The sequence below is a fragment of the Trichoderma camerunense genome (assembly GCF_050948025.1).
Source record: "Trichoderma camerunense strain CBS 138272 chromosome Unknown V8C40scaffold_26, whole genome shotgun sequence".
Taxonomy (NCBI): Eukaryota; Fungi; Ascomycota; class Sordariomycetes; order Hypocreales; family Hypocreaceae; genus Trichoderma; species Trichoderma camerunense.
The window spans coordinates 271,894-293,723 of record NW_028145344.1 but is presented as its reverse complement, the minus strand read 5'-3'; the positions used below and the strand labels follow the sequence as shown (position 1 = coordinate 293,723).

The window sequence follows — 21,830 nt, the reverse complement described above, 5'->3', positions numbered from 1 at the left end:
CGAGTCGCTGGCTGCGGGGTCGAAGGTGCGTGCTGGCCAAAGTGGGGTGGCCCAATACCTGCCTTTGTATCTTTGCGGTGCTCAGCTGAGGAGCGTTAGCGAGCTTTGGTTGCTTTGTACGAGCAATAATTCAGGAGCGCCAGCGGGGGCGGGCTAGGTTAGGAGGGCCAGTCAAGGGGGGTTGCAGACAGAGCAGGCCTGGGCTACCAATTACTGTATGTTGCCAGTACTAGCTTCGATAGGTCGTTGCAGGGAATTGATGCTGATGGGCACGGAGCTTGTTCGAAGACAGATGCATGGAATACAAGAGCCGCCTGGAGTTACAGGTTCGTTGCCGTTTATACGGGTTCAGGCCGCGCTTGGGTCCGCTGGTGGCCCCTTGCAACTGTCCTGTGACAACCTGCCGATCCTGGTGCAGCTCAGATCGAAACAGCGCTGCTCGTTTCAATACCCGTATCGAGCCCGGTTTTGAAAGGCTCGAAACAGCAATGCCCTATGCCTGAGAAGGAGGAGGGGGAACTGGCCAAACGGGAGGAGACGGGTGACAAGTTGACGGACGGGTGACGGGGAAATGCCGTAGGAGAATGCATGCATGTAGATACGGCTTGTCAAAACGCCGGCATACGGCTAATGCAACATACAGGATGCCCTTTTCCGGGAGGTTCCTTTGTGGGTTGTTGAAACAAAGACCTCAACTGGGAATTCAAAAACAAAGGGCTACAAGGGTCTGTTTCTAGAACGGGATTGCTAAAGATTTCTTTGACCGCATAGGTAGCTTGTACCCCAGTCTTCAAAGGTTGAGGTGCGCTTTGTTCTTGCCAAAGCTCAGATGACAAGGTAGAGAGAATTTTCTTATCATCAATTGTAAAGAGGGAGGGGAAGTGATTACACCGCAGTAAGCTCGGGTTGATTATGCACTCCTCATATTCATCACAAGCAGCAAAGTGTCTGGCAAGTTGGCCGTCTTACTTGTTTCTATGCCGATGGCGTTCAACAACCTACTCGTGCCTGGCCTATCCAATCCAATCCAACACCCGCCTGAGCTAAAGCCCACTAAAGGCTTCCATAGCGCAGGCCGCTCGGCAGGAGTAACGACATGGGGGCGTCTGGGGCATCTTACAGGCTCAGCCCGCCCGCCAGCGCGTTTGAAGTTCCGTCTGAACATGGTCCAGGCGCTTCTTCACTTCATCTTCAACAGCCATCAATCACAACCAACAAACCTCTCGTCGATATTCACCAACATCAACATCACAATCTAATCCATACGATGCATGCCCAATGAGTCATATGATCCCTTTATACACCCTATCCCCCTTCTTTCATCCATCTCACGACTGCATCCATCATCACAAAGCAACTAACCCTCTTCTTTCCCCTAAGCGCCTAATCTCCATCCCCATTGGTCAGTCAAGCGTCCCCCTCGCCTGTTTCATCACACTCCCACCTGCGGCGCAAATCACAAATTCCCCCCAGTCCCAATAAAGGGGGGCCCAACCTCAAACCACGACGTTAGAGGTTCTTCTCCAGCGTCGTTTCAAAAGAAAAACTTGGCCCGTATTTATGGAGTACTCCCAACCCAATCAGACAAAACACGCCACTCGCTGCCTCCGTCCCGCCGACGAAACAAAGTTGCTCCAGTACCTTTTTTTAACAGCCGGCCGTCCGGCCTCTATCGCCGTCCGCCGCATTGGAACCGCAGGCAACGATGCCGAGATGCAAGACAAGAATAGCATCTTGGCACTTGTGATATAAAAGCAAGATAATGCCTGATGAGGCTAGATAGTTGCCTACCTAGGTGAGAAAGTAGACAAACATTGTCCGATTGAAACAACGTACTCAGCTACAGGACTGGGCCAAGTCTCAAGAAACACATCTTCAATACTTCAAATTACAAGCGACCATTTGTTGAAATATTTGTTCGTTTACCATGATAAAAAGACATAGTCCCATCTCCTCATACTCGCCCTCTTTTTTTCTTGGCCAAAGGCCGGCCACCATGAGATTCCCCATCACTACCTAGTCTATACAATTATTATTGCAACACCACCGCTCACATACAATCCTTAACATTCATTATTGCACAACCTACATGATTTATCATGTTAGCTATTGCGTGTCATCCATAGGGTTTTTTATTTAGGAGGGTGTCAGTTGACGTACCTTTTCTCGAAGTGAACCAAGCCACTGTGCCGCACTTACTCCCTGGTCTGCCCGGTCCTCGACGAGCAGCGTTTGCGCCCACAGCTTGAGAGATGGCTCGCCGTCCTCCCGAACAATGTACAGGTGCGGCACAGTGATGCTTCCCACGCCGAGTGCTCGGTGATCACGGCTCTTCTGGATAACGGCTCTAATGCGCTCGTTGAAGTCGTTTTCGAGCTCGGGAACCCGTCCTTTGCCGACGTGAACCTGTGTGCGGTCCTCCACTCCAAAGACATCGGCGATGAGCTGAGGAACGGCATCGCGGCCCACCCACAAGAACTGCACCTGGCCGTCGTCAATCAGATAGAGGCCGTATGGCACCAGTCTCTCCGATGACAGGTTTTGTGCAGGGGGTAGGGTAATCTGGCCTGTGGCCTCATCCGGGACACCGGCATTGTCGGGCATGTCATGCAGAGAGTAGAGCCTGGGGTAAATGTATCGGATCAAGAGCGGGATCGGAAGTGTGGACAAGAGGCACAAGGCGGCTGATCGAATGTCGGAAGGAATTTGTGCAGACTTTCGTAAGCCGACATTCTTTGTGAGGCCGAGGAATAGGAGGGGAAGTCCTCGGAGGTTGGCAGGGAACTGCAGGCCGCCACCCATGCTGCCGCCGGCGAGCTCCTTCTTGAAGGTCTGGAGAAGCTCGGTAACCTTGGCTGACAGGGCGTCTCGGGCCGCATCCAGGCCGCTGCTGAGCGCTCTCTCGACGGCCTTGTGGCTGAAGTAGGCTGTGATGGCGGACTGGTCTGCAGACGCGTACAGGTCCGACAGGTTCGTCGTTGTCGGCAGGGCCAGAGTCAAGACCCTAATGCGGCGCTCTCCATTGCATGTGGTGTGCAGTACGGCCGCCTGGAGGCATACCACGTTCTTAGTAAGACTCTCGTCAATGGCAACTTCAACAACGTAGCACTGGTCGCGGGGGAAAGCCGGGAATGCGCAGAGATCTGAGCTTCGGTTAAAGAAGTTTCCGTAAAAGGCATTCATGCGCAGACCAGTGGTCGCGCGAACTCGGAGGACGGCTTCCAATCCAATCTCGGACGACAGGTAGTCGCTGAACTCGGAGGCAAACTTGAGAGCGTCTTCCGGTCGTGAAGCGTGCCAGCCTGGGTAGAACCAAGTCTGTCCACCGGTATATCTCGGCAAGTTGCTCAATGAGGCCACGTCCTGGTACTGGGATGAGAACAAAAACATGTCAATAGAAACCTGGTTCTTGGAGCACTCGACGGCAAAGCTCTTATAAAAGCTGTTCGAAGTCTGCAGAAGGCTGCTCTCCTTGGAGGTTCCCAAGAGCTTCTTGTCTTCCCTCATGTCCAGCTTTCCGACACCAGTGTTGGGAAGTGAGGCTGTGAGGACAACAATCTTTCCGCCAAGCGCAGAGATGAGCTTGTGTCCTGCACGCAGGGCGGAGCCCATGCACGAACCGTTGCTCTGGTTGTTCTGGAACATGTCCGGCAGCTTCTGGAGGAACTTTTCGATGCTCTGGCGACTCTCGGTCAAGGGAACCAGGAGGTCGTGGGGCACCGGCAAGAAGGGCTCGTCGAGGTCGCTGACCACGAGCATGCTGGTCTCGCCATTCTCTTCTGAATCCTTGGGGATGGAGAAGTAGTGAAGGCTAGAGTCGACAGCGAGGAAACCAAGGCGAGTTCGGCGATCCGCGTTGGGTATCCTGTTCAAGCTGTCCAGAATGGTCCTGGCACTTGTGGCCAAGAGGCCGTTGGAAACAGCCGCATAGCTGACGTCAAAGAGGAAGAGGTACACCAGGGGCTGGGGTGGTCGGACCATGTACTCCTGGGGGGCAACAAATTCGACGACGGCGTGGTTGAGCTCGTGGCGGCGCCATCTGTCGGCAGCCTGCTGGGCCGCAGCATCCCAATCGAAAGCCTGGGGCACATCGTTGCTCAGGTTGCACATGTTACACCTCCAGCGGTGGCCGTGGTCCAAAAAGGTAACAAATGGGTTGATATACGTCCTACATCTTCGGCAACGTGAAATGACCTGATCTTGGACCACAGGGATGGGATCCTCGTCGTCATGAAGAGCTCCGTACGGCTGGATGATGAGAGCAAACGGCAGCTTGGACTTCTTGAGCAACGAGTTGGATGTGGGGACGGCATTGATGGTGGAACGAATGTATCGCGAAGAGCAGTTGGAATCCGGTGAGGCAGTCACGCTGGTCTATAAAGAAAACGCAGCTCATATTAGCACACGTCATCGCGCATGGCATATTGGGCGGGATGTCAATCTTACATTGGGCGGGAGAATGATTGGAGGAGGGGGCAGATCCAGCTCCGTGACGTTAAAAGGCTGGGTCAAGAGGTCCGTAGGATACAGCTGGTTGAGAGCAGCGGGCCTGTTTGCTTGGGCCATCTGCGGGGGCTGAGGCTGGCTTCCCATCTGCATGCCAGCCATGCCCTGGGTGATGCCGGCGATGCCAGCGGCAGGACCCTGACCACCCGGCGGTTGGTATCCCTGATCCGGAGCCTGGTAGCCGCCATATGCGGGCTGCGATGCGGGCACGGGTTGCTGTGCGCCATAGCCGGCTTGGGGATACTGGTATCCAGCCGCCGCGGGTCCGCCAGCAGCAGGTTGAGGTTCGCCCTGCGGATAGGCGCCGTAAGGAGCAGCACCTCCTTGGACTGGCGGCACGCCGTACTGCTGTCCGACTGGTAGCTGGCCGCCAGCTAAAGCATTGGCTCCTGTGCCGACCTCGAAAGCTTGCGCCGCATATCCTCGCTTCTTCTTCTTGCCCGCAGCGGCCTCGTGGGCGTGATGTGCGGCCTGGCCATCGTATGGCTGTTCCTGGGCTTGCTGGTCAAGCGGCTGGCCGTAGCCATCACCGGGGGGTGCCGACATGATGAGATTGAGTAGGACGAGGTCGTCACTCCGAGCGCGATCAGAGGCGAGGGATGTTGTGATAAGAATTCGGTCGGTGGGGAGGGCTGAGCCTCGAGAGGAGCGTTTACTCTAGGCGAGAAAGCTCTGCCTTTGACCACGGGGCGACGGTCGAGGGGATGAAAAGGCCGAGGTTGAGTCTGACAGTCGAAGGATCGAACAATTCGATGTCGAAGCCAGCCGTCTGGGTGGATTGGCAGGCGGAAGCAGGATCAAGATTCGTTGGTGGGCGTCACTGCTTGTCGTCCAGCCGATAGGTAGAGTGTCCTTTTTGGATACTAAGGTAATTAGACACCGCCTCTGAGCCACACAAAGAGGGGCGCTGTGGCTAGGGAGGCGTTGAGGTTGAGACGCGGTGGAGTAAGAGGTACTAACAGACACTAACAGGTAAAGGTAGCAGTGACTCCAGTAATGCAGGTCAATATTGTTTGTGTTGTAGTCGTATTGGCAGTTGTGGGTTTTATAGAACGACTTTGGCATTGGACACCTAAACATTTTCTAAAGACACGAGGTATCCACATCACTGTTAAGCTTCGAGACATTGTGAGGCCGTTGAAAACACGTAGCTGGATACATGCCGTATTGGTACGCGTACAGGTACTTGTTGAAAGGTGGCCAAAAAGTGGCATATGCCATCAACCACGGTAGCAGGCATGTTCGGCCAGGTAACAATGTTGATCCTCAGCAATAAGCTCGAATCAAGCCACGTGGTAGATCTAAACACGGGGTAGATGGCAGATGACTGGTTCCTGATGACTTGCCGCGACGAGAACAGCTGAATCTCGGATCTTGCATCTAATTACGACATGTTTCCGCTCAAAAGCCACACACAATACATCAAACTGCAGGGTAGCTGTTGATCCTCAAAAGTTGGTTGAAAACCATGGGCTCTTCACCACCTGCAGTTGAAGCAAACAGCGGACGGGATTCGGCAACCTATCCAGACTCCAATCTCCCCGCCAAGGCAGACAAGACAAGGGCAACGCAGTGGTTCACCCGTCGATGCATGCAGTGCAATGCAGTAATCAATCAATATTAATTGACATCTGATACCCTTATGACTGACTGTTCACTCTCCCCCCTGTCCATCATCATCATCATCATCATCGCCGTTGCTGCGAACCCCCGATTAGGACATTTTTCGCTGTGGGGAATCTGTCTGCAGTACCGCGTCTAAGCTCCCCGGCTGTGCTGATGCGATTAATTGCTTACACGAGCTGAAGCGATTCAACGCTGTGTTACCGACTCTTTCTTTTTTCTTTTTCTCTTCTCGAGCTCCTTCTTTTGCTGCCAGTGACTCATCAATTAATTGCCCATATATCTGATACCATATCAAGGAGCGTCTTCTAGTGCGAATGTCACCCATCTTCAGACGAACCCTGCAGGAACCATCAATGCAATTGACGCAAAGCGTCTCCTCGCAGTAGCTGCGTCAATGCTCTGCTCTGCTCTCCATGCTCTCTACATCAAATAGACCACGGACGATAATAATAGATCCATGGGATTTGATGCAGTAATACCACTTTCAGGTCCCCCTCGCTAGCCCGCCACAGCCCACCTGCCCCCAGCGCATTAGCGTCGCCAACAGCCCACTGGGAGCCGCTGTAACTGCAGGCTGCGGCCCCCCTGGCTTGTGCAAACGCGAACTAACAAGATGAAGACCCTGGAAGCATCACCATGAAATTCGGCAAGGGGAAACAAACGAACAGTCAGAAGACAGCCAAAAAAAGGCGCGGTTGACGGGAATATGCTCAACTTCTAGCCCTTGATCGCCTTAATCAACAACCCGGTCTAGTGCTGCCAACCCGCAGCACAAAGACATATGTAGTGCAGCTACTATTTCGGGCAGTAATAATCGAGAATCCAATCGCCAGTGCAGCTAAAAAATCCCCAAAGCTGAGGCCTCCTCCACTTGCACATGCATTCAATTCGCATCCATTCTTTAAATCTTTTGCATTCCCATTCCCTCCCTCCAACTTTCGATCGCTCCAAGCTATCACTTGCTTCTCCACGCTCCCTCTTTTCAGTTCCTCCAAACCGTCACGGGTTCAGTTCTTTTTTCTAACAGTTCGGCCTTGCTGCTCTTTCTTCGTTCTAACTCTTTCCACTCCTTTGACATCGATCACCTGGCCGCGCCACGTCCATTTCGCAAGAGTCGCCTGTTTCGTTTGCGCCTCGCCGTCTAAATCGCCTTTAATACAAACCTTGATACCCGGGCTTATATTCGATCGCCCAGATTTACTTTACAACAAGCCGCCTACCGCATCCCCCGCTTAACGCCTCGCGCCACTCCCTCCTGAATATCATGGCGTCAACCTTGGGGTAAGATCTCTCTCTCATTCTCTCTCTCCCCCATCCCTTACTTAAATCTAAGCAAAGAAAGACAACCCGAACTAACATGCATCTTCCACTCTGCTCCAGCCAAATCATCCCCCTCATCATCGCCATCGCCCTCCTCAGCGGCGGCGGCTGGGTCCTCTACCAAATCTACCTCTCCTTCACAAAGATGCGCGAGACCGCGTCCGAGCGCATGGGCCGCAAGAACGTCGTCTTCACAAAGGACGGCGTCCGCGTCGGCATCAAGCACATGCAAAACGAGAAATACGTCGACAAGACCCAGAGCTACGTCGTCAAGGCATGGAACCTGGGGACCGCGCAGAGGGACGAGGAAATGTGAGCACAACGATACACCTTTTGCAACCTATATCTAATCCCCATTGGGGGGAACCTGGAGAAGCTATTTGCTTTGTCGTGGGGGGTGTTTTTATGCAAAACTAATGTTTCTTTGGGATTATAGGAAGCGGAAAGGCTCGAAATAACATAACAAAGCGGGAATAAGCTTGACGACTCAACTTGAAATCCAAATGTCAAAATGACATGTGACAGATGGGATAGGTATTATTTGCACTGATGAGAGTTCGCCGATTAGGACTTGAATGGGAGGAAGCCTTGGTTTTTATTACTTTTCACGGATAAAACATCTTTGGAAATGTATTGCGGAGGAGCCTTTGGCTGCCAAACTCACGGCCGTCGCTTGACTGACTGAACAAGTCATCTAATAGGCCGTCATACATATCCTAAAATTTAACTCTATCTTAAACGCATCCACACTGATCATTCGCCCAAAAAAGACCAAAATGATGACACTGCCAAATTCAAGGATGGCATGCTCCTAGCCTGTGCGCCTAGCCCAACCTTTCCTTTTCCTCGGTTGATCGCCCGATGCCTGCGCCTTCGAAATAACAAATAAGAAACGGCCTATATGGTCTTGCATCTCAATCCCCTTCTGGACTTGTATCGTCGTACGTCGGAATAGCGTGCTGCGTCAACTGTCCTCTCAAGTTAGCAGATGACCCATGGCTGGCTCTCCAGCTGCTTCACGTACCAATACAGTCGGCTGACCCTGGAACATCTGCTGCCGGAAAAGCTGCGGTGCCATGGGCATCGTGGGTAAAACTTCAGACGGTTTTGCGACTTTCATGGAGAGAAGCTTCTCGACGTTGACAGACGGACTGTTGGCCATTGTGCCATCCATTTTGATGAGCATAGAGGGGGTCCGGTATTGGAGCTGCGGTTTGATGACAGCTGTTAGCGAACCATACCTGCGCATGTGCGTGCCGTAAAGAGGCTATGGGAAACGGAAATGGGAGATGATTTCATACCTGAGTTAGCATGAGAGCGTACGAAACGCCAAGATGCTTTCCGATGTAGGTGAGCCGTCCACGAGCCCAGGTCCGCTGGATATCAGTCGTGTAGTCTTGTCCCTGGATACAAGCCAACGGCCAAGTTAAAAAGTATCCAGAGAGGCTTTTGTAAGTATCGTCTTCGCCGCAGGCAAACCCGGAAAGGCTGTCTTGCTGAAACAGGTGCTTTCGCGTGCTAAACCACCCGAGCTGGTAGGGTACCGAAGCTATGATATCGGTGATGTTCTCCACGCATATTCTCCTCGCTGTGGCATATTCTGGGGCTGTGCGGTAGTCGACAGGTGAGCAGACCCAGGCTGTACACCGAATCACGACTGACGCCAGGATGATTCGTGATATTCGCATCATGCCCCATATGCTGGCCACCCACAAGTCTGGGTAGGCATCGACGCGGCCTGGGAACACTTCCAGCTGACTATAGTCGGCATCGGGAATTTCATCTTGCCAGAGGATTGTCCGGTATCTAAAATGGTCTGGAAGCGTCTCCGCCCATCGGACGCACTCAAAGTCCACCTCCCGAGCTTGTCTAATCATGCCTTTCATAGCTTCAACGCTTTGCATGTTTCGAGGGAGCTGGCTCATGAGTCGGTTTACCTCTGCCCTGATTTCCCCGGTGCGAAGACCGAGCCTCTGACACTGAGAAGCATACGTATCCCGGACAGAATCTGAATTAAGCCACCACTCCGACTGCATTAGAGGCGGTTTGGCAGTACTGAGCGTGTGGACAATCTACGAAAACTACAGTCAGAACAGAAAGATATTAAAGCATACGAGGAATCAAACACGTGGCATGACAGAGGAAGAGCCTACCATCTGGGTTCGCACTGCAATGAACAAGGCGACGCCGATTTTGGTCCGCAGTTGCTTGCGGCCCCGTTTCCTGACAAGCTGGATCGCGGCACGGATATGAGGTCCCCAAGCCAGCATGCCCAGGTTTCTGGTTGTAATGTTTTCGAAGAGCCCCAACAAGAGGATTGACGCCAGTGTAGAATCCTGTTTGATGGTGTCTGGGTTGTTCAAGGCTACATTTATAGCCCCCAATGCCTTTGAATGAATACGTAAGGCGCGTTCAACTAGAAGCTGGTCTCCCCGGGTATTGGCGAAGCTAGCCATCGCGCAGGCGTCGAACGCGGCCTTGAAATGAGGGGCCACCTCTTCTGCCCTCAGCAATGGCACTACGTACTCGTGGAACCCGCGTCCGTTGCCTTGCCGGGGGATGAGGACGTAATTGGAGAGGAAGTGGCAAGTCGCCTGGCCGTCCAAGTCCATCTGCGGCTTCTGCAGTAAGGAGTAAAGGCCGGTCCAAGGGGTCTGCTGATTCTTGCGGCCATATGAAGCCATTGAGGACAAGTGTTGAGATGTCACAAAGGAGGAGTTAGCGGATGAATCTTCTCCGTTTGAAAACATTGGTTCAGGCGTAGAACTGGGGGCAAATTTGGTCATCCGTTGCGCCAAAGCCTTTTTTGTTGCCCGCTGCGCTCTCTTCTCCGTCGCCTGGGTCTCGTTACGAAACACCAGGTCGAACTCATCTCTGTATCCGGGGCACTGCCGGCGAGACTTGGCACACTGGTTGCATGTAGGTTTTGTCTCGTCACACTAGTAGATGATGAGTTTCGACGTGGAGCTTCATAGCAGGACAAGGAGCAAAGAGACGTACCTTGATGCGACGAGTCCGGCACATTTGACAGCCCCTCGAAGGCTTGCCTTGGTAGACCATGATGGATTTACGGAGCTGGCTGGCTTATATCACAAAATCTCGGGTTCGGAGCTGGAATGTCGTATTCTCGAAACCATGATATTGGACCATGGAGAAGTGACCAGAAACGTCGATGAGATGAATGTACAGACGGGAGACCTTTGAGAGGGGATATATAGAGATATGGGTATATAGGAGAGAGGAAGAGTGTGTTGAGGCTGATATGGGACGAAATTAGACCAGACCCTCTTGCCGAATCGGTATGGGAGAGCTCGAACGAGGAGGAAATAGCGTGTTGTCAAAAGCCACGCAGCCCTATCTCGGTACTAGGAGGCGGAGAAAAGAAAAAGAGGGCTAAAAGGGGAGAAGCAGTGAGAAATCGGAGGGATCGTCTTTAGAAATGGAATCGCAGCGGGATTGTAGAGTGGCCAGCTCACGAGGCAGCCAGCGTATGGTTTCGTGAGGTGACGGTGAAGGAGAAAAGATTCGAGAGACGAGAATCCGAGGGCGCCAAGCAACTCCCAATGGCGATGGGGGAGAGGGAGGGGGGCCCGTAAACAAGAGGCCACGAAGGGAAATGTTTGCTCAACCTGTCACAAGGCAGGCAGGTGGATGATGGTGCAACAGTGAGTGACGAGAAATGCCGAATGTTGGCAGGTAGGCGAGAAGCGATGTATCTTGCGATGAGAGAGGAGTTGAGCAGCGACTTGTCGAGATAGATGTCTGATTTGCCGAGGCTATGTAGCTAATGAATGGTTGGATGTTCACTCCCGGATAAAGTGGTGGCGAATATACACGGCAGAGCAATGAGGAGCGAGATCTGGAATCGGACAAGAAGTTGGATGTCTGGAGACTGCGCCAAGGAAACCAAGGAGCCAAAGTTAGGGCGGCTGGAAAATTATACAGAGCGTCAAGAGCCTGATGAAGGATTGTGGTGGTGGATGAAGCTATCGCAGGTAGTGTTAGAGATGTATGCCGTCTACTTCGTACTGCTGCTGTAAGCGAAGTCCGGATCCGGATTGTAGGATTTCTAGCGAGCCGGGATCTTGGTCAGATTCAGGCGTGTCAACCGTCAACCGGGGAGCCTCTGCCGCTCGCCTGCCAGGCTCTCGCTCTGGCTCAGCCTCTTTTACTCGAACAGACTCGAACTCACTTGTATTCAGATTTCCTTTGCAGATCTGGCGTAGGTATCAACAAGAGGAGATGTTGGAAAAAAAGAATAAAGGAGGGACACGTGAAGCGCGAGCTCCGGGATGACGACGAATGAGGGGGAAAAAAGACTGAAAATAGGAACAAGGAATAGGAGGCTCCAGGGATGAAGAACGGTCTCGATGCAACGGACCAGCAGTCTAGACCAGCCAAACAGGAAACGGCTCACAAGAGCAAGTATCAAGTGAGACGGTTGAAAGAACGGAGAAAAAGAAGGAAAAAGAAAGGAAACGGACGGGTTTGGCGGGAGGGTGAAATTCGTCTCTCGTCACATCAGCGTGATGGGATGGCCACGGCACTTCGCACGAAGAAACCTGGAAGCGAGATCTTGGCGGTACCTGCGTGGGACACGAAGCTCAAGCGTCGGTATTGGTACGGGTGTAGGCAGCACGGCGGAGGCGCTGGTCTTTGAGCCTGTACCTGTACGCGCACCCTGCTCTACGGTGGCCGTTGGGCTAGGTACTTTAGCAGATGTAACCTGCCGTGTCGCGGATCCATGGATCTCAGTTCTGCCAGGCCTCAGACACTGAACTGAACTGACAGGTGCCAGTAGAGTAAACGCCATTGAATCCATCTAATCAATCAAATCCATGCATGATATACTGGGGCACAAGAGACTTTGACCGCTAACCGAGCAGCTAAACTAGGGGCTAGACGGGTCTGTTTCCTGCGAGTGCCGTGCCATGGGTGGTGTCCATATCATTTGATCTCCAACATCTCCCATCCGTCCGTATTGGAATCTTACTCTTACATGCACCCGCAACCAATATCATGACAAATTGACATCCCAGATCCCGGGAAACGCTGAAGACTCTTTTACTGCCAAAGTGGAGACAAAGCCGTGCAACCGTTGCGCAGGTCAAAAAAAGCTCATCCAACAGTTCTTATTTGCTGTGCACGGTTCGTTCAAGCAGCAGCTGGCCGAGATTGGACTTCCCAAAGTCCGGACTCCGCGCCTCGTACTTAATATAAAAAAAGAAAAGAGATGCCACCAACAGCAGGATCAAAGCTCATCCATCCTTAGAGAAAGCTGCCACTTAGACCCATGCTAGTTATGCTTGTTGGGGGTCAAGCTGCGGAGTGACCTGATCAACCTGATCAAGCCCCTGGCCTAGACCAGCAGTCCATTTTAATGCCAAAGTCTCCCATGCAGAGATGCAGAGCTGCAGGTTTTAGCACACTGGAGAAGCGCGGCTAGCGAGAAGCCTCACCGAAACGCATTGATGTCAATACCATACCTATCACCTACACTAAGCCAAACTCTCACGAGCCGTCAAAGTTCGGTCTTCGGGCTATAATTAGCTGCGACAGGGAACGGCTTCTGTTTGACGAGTGTCATGGGGGGTTCCATCTGCCGCTGCTCCAGGTGAACTAGCACGGCACCGCTGTTACGGGGGCCAAGAAAACGAAACAAAAAGACGGCTGAAAGAAACTATGAATAGAAAAACAGAGGAAAGAATGATGGTGAGAGATGGGAGGATAAGAGCACTGGCCAATGGATGCTGCGGGTGCGCAAAAAGAGGCTACGTGCAGTTCCGAATGGAGGCTACTGGCAGCCTTTGGGCGTCTAGATCCCGATGAGCTTTGGTGTTAATGCGTTAATGCATCTCCACGACGGCGTCAATCACATACTTTTGTTCATCCATCCATGTAGCAACCCAAACCCTTCCATCCATGTAAGTAAGAATACAGTATAAAATCACCATCACCATCTTCACCCCAACCTTCAACGCCCGCAATCCAACCGCCAAGAAAACCTACTTCCCTACCTGGCCAAAAAAACCACCATCACCATCCCAAGCCTGTCCTTTTACCGAACCGTCTCTCCCCGGTAGGCCAAACACGCGAAGCGAGAGACGGATCACAGCGTTGCCTCCTCGTACGTGCGACCCCCCCTTCGTTGCACGTCACACCCATAGAGGCCCTGCCCCAGCTCAGCTCAACACTCATGTTTGCCTCTCTCTTTCTGTGCCCCCTTGTCTCTTTTCCCTCCCACTCTTCTGTAATTCTTACGTGTCTACCTGCGATATCAGGCACATATGTATGCTCATGCACTCAGTAGCTAAGCAAATACTCGCACAATGCTTCCAGACAGCCCCCTGTAGTCTAATACCAAGGTACTCATACGGATGATGGCGATGCTGATGCCACCAAGTTCGCCTACATGCATGCATACACACCCGTCCAAGTCACACAAGGGGTGAACCGTTCAATCATATATCTCCTCCAAAACAGCTGAACCACAACCCAACCGCCGTAAATCCGGACTCCGGACCTCGTACTTCCAAACGTCCAACTGACAATCCTAGGCAACACAAGCCCCAGCCCCAATCACAACAACCACTCTTGGCACCTCTCGGAAATATTTTCATGACATGTAGGAATTCAGCCAAGGGATGCTAGGCAGGGGTTCAAACCGCCTTCAGCAACGCCTCTGGACATGGTCCTCTAGCACTTATTGGTTGTAGTAACACGCCATTTGGACATGGTCTAGGACAGATGCACACACGCTCACAAACGGACTGGACGGAAGAAAGGTGTAAACGCCTGTCCAAGTTATCAAATAGCTCCAACTTGTGCTACTAGATATCATTAACATTACTAGTAACTACGAGTCTCTTCCTCCCCTTTCGTGGCTTTGTCCACCTTGAATTACCAGAATCCCTGCGGTGCCTTGAGGCGGTATGACAACTTCATCCCATGCCTCCTTACGCCAGTCTGCATGGCATATGGCACTACTACTCAGCTTCTTCCCACGAAAAGCCTCTTGCTCCTCTCCTTTCTCAGATTTCTTCTTTATATCTTCCAACCCTCCACCTGTGGCTCTTGCACCACAGGCTCTAATAAAGCAAAAGATGTGCTATAATATAGAACAGTATAAGACAATAGGGAAAAGGCAAACTCCTGTTGCGCCCCATTGTCGCCATTGTTAAATCCTTTTTTAGTTCGCCTCTATTGGCACTCTGGCAGCCTAAACTGCTATCCAAAGCTTTTGTTTTTAACCCTCAAATAAATTAGAAATGCCCTCCAGGCCATCCAGGCCATCAGCCGTAGCCCTGCCCCCTGCGGCATCTGCTCTCTTGCGGCCCGCAGCGTCAGATGCTGCTGGAGCGCTAGTCATGAAGCCCTGTGCCATTTTGCTCCGGGCTGGGCGCTTAGACCGGCTCGAACTGTCAAAGCCCTTATTCAGCTTCCCCATCTCTGAGACGCTCACTCCTTTGAGATCCTTTAGGAATTCCAAGACGATTGCTCTCTGTTGCCGAGTGTGGGATCCCGGCTTGGCGACGTAGGCATTTAGGCGCTCCAGTTCTGCGGGATTCACATTGGGCAGTGCCAAGAGAACGTCAGTTGGTGTTGATGTGATTGTGCTATAATAGACCACAATGGTAGCAATGAGCGATGCCAACTCCTTCTGCACATCTACAAAGTATGGCTCGTGGAAGGACGTGATGCATGATCTCAGTACATCCGAAGAGATGTACTCTCGTACAGCCGTAGCGATTTCCGAAGGGATGGGAGTTGATTGATCCGCCAAGGTCCCGTTAAATCCATCAGAAGTTGCTTTCTTGGATCCTTGACCAGACGTCGAAAATTCTGGCACCAAAGAGATGAACAGTCGCAGTAGCATGCCGCAGCATCGAATGTCTCGCATCCGAATTCCATGCATGCAGAAAAGCAAGAGTGGTTCGATGATTTCCTGGTGGGACAAGCAAAACTTTCGAAGAGAGGGATAGGCTTCCCCAGAAAGGAGGGTGTGCTCGCCAGCATTCTCGATCTGTGACTTCAAAGTTGGAGGATCTATATAAAGGGTTAGTAATGGCAAACAAATCGGGAATGATTAGGGGTTCATCCTACTTGGCTTGGTTGGATCCAAAAAGTCTGCGACCAGCACAACGGCAGTGTACGTCACTTGTCGGAGAATGCTCTCAGACTTCATCTCCTCCTTGAGCTCGGCATCTCCGTCTGCCACCACGGTCTGCTGCTGCTCTAGCTTTGCCCACTCAGAGTTGATCTTGGTATCCATCTGTTGGAAGCACGACGATAAAAGCCTGGGCAAGAAGTTTTCGCGGCAATCAACAGGGCAGTCGTCGACAAGGTGCCGCACCAGACTCAGCAGGTTGCTTTGCTGGTGTGTAGACAGCCATATGGAGTCTGAAAAGAAGGCCTCGGACAATGGAGCGGCGAGCTCGCTGAATCCGTAAAACTGCGAATGAAGCTTGCTCATACAGTATATGACGCCATACGCTGTTTCGCGGACAAAACGGACTGAGCCACGAATCGTGGATGCAAGACCCTCTATCGTGCCTTTCTTATCAAGCACTCGAGCGTAGAAATCATCTTTGCTTCCCTCAGAGATACCGGCCTGCCAAAACCGATCGCTCAAGACTTTATCAACCATGTGGCGCATGCCCTCTGGGAATCCTGTCCAATTATGTGGGTTATGCGACGCGTGGGCATAGCTGGAACGAAATTAGTAAAAGGACAAAAACAACAGCATCTCGACCAAATCGAGTACGTACCTCAAAAGACGCAGTAAATCCGCCAGAATGCTTGCAAATCCTCCCTCCCAAATCACAGAGGTAGCCTGGAATGCGGTGGATGACTTGTCGACTCGGTCCACAGAGAGTGCAAGAAGGGTTTTCGTCGGACGGAGTGGCAATTGCTGTGATGTTGTGTTGGCACATGCTCTCATGGAATATAGGATTAATAGGGGTCACACGTACCTTGAGGCGCTCTTCCAACTCGTTCTGGAGGGCTAATCCCTCTGCGTCAAGCTCAGTGGAGCCCCAATCTTTGATATTGTGTGCCTGACGGCTAACCAAGTATGCTTGAGCCTTATCTAGCCCAAGAAGTTCGCAGAAGCCAGAGTATGATTTTACGGCAGACTTGATATTCTCCTCTTGCCATTGCGCCTTGACTGGTTCAACAAACTCTCGTAATTTCTGGATCTTTGCCGGGGCATCAAGGCTCTTGGCTCGATGTCTTGAGGCCTGGGTTAGGACCAACACTAAATCTGCTGATAAACGTCGGATGTTGCAACTTACATGATTAAGAACAAAAAGCTTCGGTAAGCAAGGGTTCTTCTATCATCTAGCTTTCCGGTAGACATCATCTCATTCACACGGGCTTCGATTTGGTCGTAAACCCCCTAATGATCCAAAAAAGTCAGCCCTCCAGTACGCAGGATATGAATAGCCTATAAAAAAGAAGCATACCAGGAGGTGGTCAGGCATTCCGATCGCGAGGCGATGCAGCTCGACCATGCTCTCAACCTGAAAATCTTTAATGGCATCATTGTACGCGCCATACGCTGGTTCTAACACAGGCCATGTGAGAATGATGTGCTCCAGTACTTTGAGCATGAAGTTTGCGTTTTTGTTCAGGGCGTTTGTCGAGAAGTAGACGAGTAACTGTAGAGTTCGTCTTCGGATTAAAGGATCCTGGAGGGCACCGAGCGTTAGTCAATGCCAAGATTGGGCTATAGTATTCTTATAAAAAGAGAACATACCTCAAAGTTCATCTCCAAAAGTCTCGTGCACCAGCCCTCAAGGCTGGACTCAAGCTCGGCTATCTGTTGCTGCTGTCCAGTTAATCAGTTAGCATAATCGTCTCAACTAAGAAGCGTTCTTTGCCACGTACGTTGTCGTGTTGGTGTGACCTCTTCCACTTTGCGTATCCTTTCAACGAGGCCTCAATTAGAGTGAAGTGAGCGTCTACCTGCAGAACCGGCATGGAGTGCTTGAAATAGTTTTGTTCTAATCATGTCAGTCTATGCTTCCAATCGGAACGGCGGAGCTGCGGCAATGTCTCACTGCTAAATGGAGGCTGTCCATCATAGAGATGCAGCAGGAGTTGTTCGGTGCGCCCCAGGATATGCGATACAGCATCGACTAGTTTGAGTTGCACAATGATTTCAACGACTTGTGAGCTATAGCGGCGGTAATTGCCCAGGAAGGCATGGCGCTCAGGGATGGTATCGGTATCCTCCATTAGGAACAGGAACGTTGGGTCAGAGGTATCTTGAGGCAGATTTTCATATCGGACCAATCTGGAGCTGCAGACCTCGAGGAGAGGCCCTATCATGGATGTAATAATGTCACTTGGGCCGATCACCTTGTTCGCAAGCAGTCTCGTCCACGTTACTAAGACCGGGATTGACACCATGAGACTTTGGTGTTGTACTACTTGGAGCAAAAGCTGCAGGAAGCCTTCCGGGCTTGCATCAAGAGGGACTTGGGAATGCTTCCTCTCAAAATAATCACCTAAACTCGAGAGCATCTGTTTGTCGTAACGCTTGTTAGGAGAGAACTGGACCTGTGCGGCTGTTTACTATCAGGGGCCATACCTCAGATAGTCTCTTCAAGATTTGATACTTGTCTTCGTCTACATCTTCGGCATCGACTTCCGACCGTTCAATGAGCTGCTTGAAGAGTTGAATGGATGCATTGCTGTACATGGGAGCTACGAGGTCCCTGAACTCTTCATCTGTAAAGTTGGACCGGCAATACAGAGCGTGGAGGGCATCTAGAGCGACCTGTTTGGGAGCTTGTTAGCACAAATCGCAGGGAATTAGCACACCGATAAATTTGTCTCACCTTTTGAATTTCGGTCGATGGCGACGCTAGGCCAGCAGACAGAATATCCACACAGCGAGCAGAGGATATAGCTCTTGGTATAGCCCATGGCATAAGTGATAGGAAGACAGAGAATCCCTTGACAATGCACATCTTCACCTCGTCATTGGCGTCAGCATTGATACACAAGCCGAGGAAGTCTGAAAGTCGACTGAGCCAGCCCTCGTGACCACATCGAACATCTGGACCGGGTTGACGATTGGGGAACGCCTCGATCAGGACCGCAGTGGGAGTGAAGATCTCGACGCACGCCTTGCTAAGGACGCCTTCCCTCATGGCAACAACAGAGTCATCTCCGGCAAAAACCTCGTCCGACAAAGCCTCGAGGACAAACATGACAAGTTCCTTGTGAGCGGGCGAATTGGGGATTTGCCACAGCTCAACGAGCATGGCATCCATATCCGTCCAGTCAGAGCCCCAGCTTCTCTTGGCCACTTCCACCCAGAGCTGGGCAGTTTTGTTTCTCAGATATGATGGGTCGCCCTTGGAAACGGCCTGGCTGAGCTCCAGCACCCAGTTTCGAAGGGTTCGGGATTGTTCGTCGGTATAGCTGGCCCATCGGTATCGTATGGCATGCTCGAGAAGCGACAGGGCATAATGGCGGACGACGGGCGCCTGGGCCTTGTCGGAGGCTAGGGTGTAGCCTTGGAAGGGAGCTTCGGGGATGTCCTTGACCTCCTCGAGGAAAGATTGGGCTTCCCTACGCGCATCGTTGGTCGAGTGAGGGCTGTGAACCACTTCGAGCGCAAGGTGAATCTTGGCAAGCACGTCTGCGTCGCCGTTTCTCGCGTCGCCGCCGTTGGAGTTGGAAGACATGATTGATAATCAGCCAAAGAGGCGCGAGCAGAAACGCTGCAAGGCACGCGGCGCAATCGGGGATGCTTTTGTCCCACGAGACAGCCTCAAGAGAATATTACAAGTCGGACGGCTTGGGCACGAGCATTGAGGGTGGCTGCTGTTCACTAAAAATAAAAAAGAGCAGGGGGGCCCGGATAATTTGTTTGGTTATTGAGGTGACAGCTCGTCGGTAGAGAAGGGCCAGCGGGGTTCGACTCGTAACGATTAGGTGACTCAACTGCAATGTCAGAGGCTAAAGGAAGACGGGACTGCAAGAAGAAAAGATTAAGAGTAATGATAGGAGAAGGTTGATGGTGAAGGAAAACGTGCACGATATGATTATTCGGAGCACGAGGTGAAGGCGGTCAGCTGGCAGAAAAGAGCGGGAGGATCCAGCTTCTGCTTCACGCAACCGTTGCAAAACTGAGGCTCTTCTTCTCAAAGTTCAAGGTTACCTTTTTAGGGGACCTTGGATCACGAAAGCCTAGGCGATGTTAGGCCCGAGATGGAGCCTTACAGGCCCAACGAGCCACTAAAAGGCACTATTTACAACCTATGGGTACATTGGAGGCAAAAACACCACGGCAACAGGCACAACACAGCACAAGACGCCTCCTTAGCTTAGGCCTCGCCAGCCTTCCAATGCCTCGAGTTTCTTCACGCGACTGCGGTGGCACCGTGCTGCAAGGCTGAGAGGGCGGGCTACGAAGAGATCATATATGCAACTACAGGCTCCAATGACACTTGATCACTTGCTTTACTCGACCTAGAGAGCACAGGACAGGCGGCGGTGGAGCCGGGCAGCTCCCCTGGATCTTCTGTCGTCGTACTATTTCCCCCCCAGTGGAACCGCTGCAGCTTGGTGGAGGGGCGTGTGGTGTGTGATGCATCGCTTGATGGCCTCTGGTCCGGGCCTTGTCCTGGCTGATCAGCAACAGCATGCCTCTGCCGAATGCACCCCGCGCCGGACCTGCTTGATTACCCGGAATTCATGTCTAGCTTGCTTCGCTTCTCTCCGTCTTCTAGAAGGATTGGATTAGAAAGACAATTGCTGTCCCAATGAGGCAAACCGCCCACTTGGCTGTGCCTGTTGGCCGGCTCCATCCTCCATTCTCAAAGCAATAGGCATGTGTTTTTGTCACAGCGGGATTGACACTACGGGCAATTCATTAGTATTACTGCCGCAGCTCATACTCCCACAGGCAGAGAAGCTTATCGTAAAAGCTGGTTGAGACAACGCGCATCCTCCCATCCTCTGTGGGTGAAGGCACAACATCCGAAGCATAATTCATGCTTTTATGCTCTTCGAACCGGGCCAAGACCTCACAGACCCAACCCTGTCCATTGGCGTCTGCCACGATTTCAACGAGCCTTGCTCCGGCATACATGCAAGATGCCAGGATTCGTATCCTCGTCGAACCTCCCGTGGTCCGGATATCCACCAGCTTCAACCTCCACACCCCGCCTCCAAGGTTCGCGTCCGCTAGCAGTTGCACGGGCTTTAGGCCGTACGAATGATGAAGATCATGAATGGCAAAGACTCGCAAATGGTCATCGTAGCTTCCAGTGACGACTATTCTACCCTGATCCTGAGTCGATAGCGATAGGGGCAAAATTGCAGTTACTCCTGCATCGTGCTGCCCCTTCACTGTTATGGAGCCGAACGGCGTGTCCAGGGTTGACGATGGGTCATCTTGATCCCCTTCCTCTTGCCAGTGACAGGTCGTATATCGAAGCATGGAGTCATCACCCCCACAGTAGACTGAGATGGGTTGGTTCGTTGCATGTGATGAAGCGCTTGTGGGAGAGAAAGCTATGCACCAAGCCTCAAGGGAGTTCTGAATGTCCACGTCGGCAGATTTTGCTATCTTCCACTCATCGTCCAGTAGTAAGAGCCTTGCCAATCCGGCAGAGGTGGTGACTCCAATCACCCTACGCGCAATCGGATGCCAGTTGCACTGCAGAAAGAGGACATCGTCGTCGAGATCTTCACACCTGCTCGTGGCCAAGTGCTGCAATGGCGCGCTGGCGTCTCTGAGCGGATCGAATCTGAACATGGCAAGGGTTCCGGTACTGGACACCACTGCCATGATGTTCTGATACTCTGGCACATCCTGGTAGAAGCGGAGGTCCAGCAGAGCAGACGGCTGCATTACGGTCTGCACTATTGATCTGTTTCCCTCATCAGCAGTCAGTAGTCCAGCAGCCTGACTAGCCTCTTAAGCTTCCAGAGTTGCAGCCTTACACGTCGTTGCCTTCCACCTTGAGAACGATGAGGCTGCCGTTTCTATTCTGAGGTTTGGGAGCTGCTGCATCATCATCATTCTCGTCCTCCTCTTGTGCCGGTGCTGGCTCGGTGTCGTCCTTTTGCAAGTTGTATGTTCCCACCACCAAATACTGAGGATGCGCGGGGCAGAACTCGGCACAGCTAGGCGGGAGGTCCAAGACCAGTGATTGCAGCGAGGTGATGGGGGTCAGCTCTTCCATATTTGGTGAATGATGTGAATGCTAGGAGAGGGCGTGAATTCTGTAAAAAGGAAGCATAAATCAAGCTGATGGGCGGTCAAACTGAAGACATGAACGCTTCACCTGGTAAACCGCTGCCTGTGGTGCTGGGAAAAAGAAAGAAAATCGCTGGGGCGGCGGTGGAGCTTATCG

General features: G+C 52.0%; 5 protein-coding genes across 5 annotated transcripts; 1 reads left to right on the top strand and 4 right to left on the bottom strand.

The window, feature by feature from the left end:
* Positions 1-1,749: 1,749 nt before the first annotated feature.
* On the bottom strand, positions 1,750-5,495 carry V8C40DRAFT_258008 (COPII subunit SEC24). The gene is made up of 4 exons (XM_083218623.1): positions 5,467-5,495; positions 4,447-5,369; positions 2,161-4,374; positions 1,750-2,085 (listed from the first exon to the last, which is right to left on the bottom strand). Exons 2-4 carry the CDS (start codon positions 5,050-5,052, stop codon positions 2,074-2,076), a joined length of 2,832 nt encoding a protein of 943 aa, XP_083067804.1. The 5' UTR covers positions 5,053-5,369; positions 5,467-5,495; the 3' UTR covers positions 1,750-2,073.
* A 1,273-nt stretch (positions 5,496-6,768) lies between these two features.
* V8C40DRAFT_258005 (uncharacterized protein) lies at positions 6,769-8,306 on the top strand. Its single transcript, XM_083218622.1, has 3 exons — positions 6,769-7,413; positions 7,513-7,764; positions 7,889-8,306. The coding sequence occupies exons 1-3, from the start codon at positions 7,397-7,399 to the stop codon at positions 7,908-7,910; spliced, it is 291 nt and encodes a 96-aa protein (XP_083067803.1). The 5' UTR covers positions 6,769-7,396; the 3' UTR covers positions 7,911-8,306.
* V8C40DRAFT_258001 (Zn(II)2Cys6 transcription factor domain-containing protein) lies at positions 8,096-10,841 on the bottom strand. Its single transcript, XM_083218621.1, has 5 exons — positions 10,453-10,841; positions 9,606-10,391; positions 8,754-9,524; positions 8,477-8,659; positions 8,096-8,420 (listed from the first exon to the last, which is right to left on the bottom strand). Exons 1-5 carry the CDS (start codon positions 10,510-10,512, stop codon positions 8,367-8,369), a joined length of 1,854 nt encoding a protein of 617 aa, XP_083067802.1. The 5' UTR covers positions 10,513-10,841; the 3' UTR covers positions 8,096-8,366.
* Positions 10,842-14,207: 3,366 nt separating this feature from the next.
* V8C40DRAFT_257998 (karyopherin MSN5) lies at positions 14,208-19,608 on the bottom strand. Its single transcript, XM_083218620.1, has 11 exons — positions 18,297-19,608; positions 18,047-18,235; positions 17,514-17,979; positions 17,341-17,456; positions 17,210-17,281; positions 16,917-17,141; positions 16,746-16,849; positions 16,425-16,683; positions 16,221-16,363; positions 15,556-16,160; positions 14,208-15,498 (listed from the first exon to the last, which is right to left on the bottom strand). The coding sequence occupies exons 1-11, from the start codon at positions 19,149-19,151 to the stop codon at positions 14,699-14,701; spliced, it is 3,834 nt and encodes a 1,277-aa protein (XP_083067801.1). The 5' UTR covers positions 19,152-19,608; the 3' UTR covers positions 14,208-14,698.
* A 209-nt stretch (positions 19,609-19,817) lies between these two features.
* V8C40DRAFT_257994 (diphthamide synthase) lies at positions 19,818-21,779 on the bottom strand. Its single transcript, XM_083218619.1, has 2 exons — positions 21,418-21,779; positions 19,818-21,344 (listed from the first exon to the last, which is right to left on the bottom strand). Exons 1-2 carry the CDS (start codon positions 21,657-21,659, stop codon positions 20,348-20,350), a joined length of 1,239 nt encoding a protein of 412 aa, XP_083067800.1. The 5' UTR covers positions 21,660-21,779; the 3' UTR covers positions 19,818-20,347.
* Between the last annotated feature and the right edge of the window lie 51 nt (positions 21,780-21,830).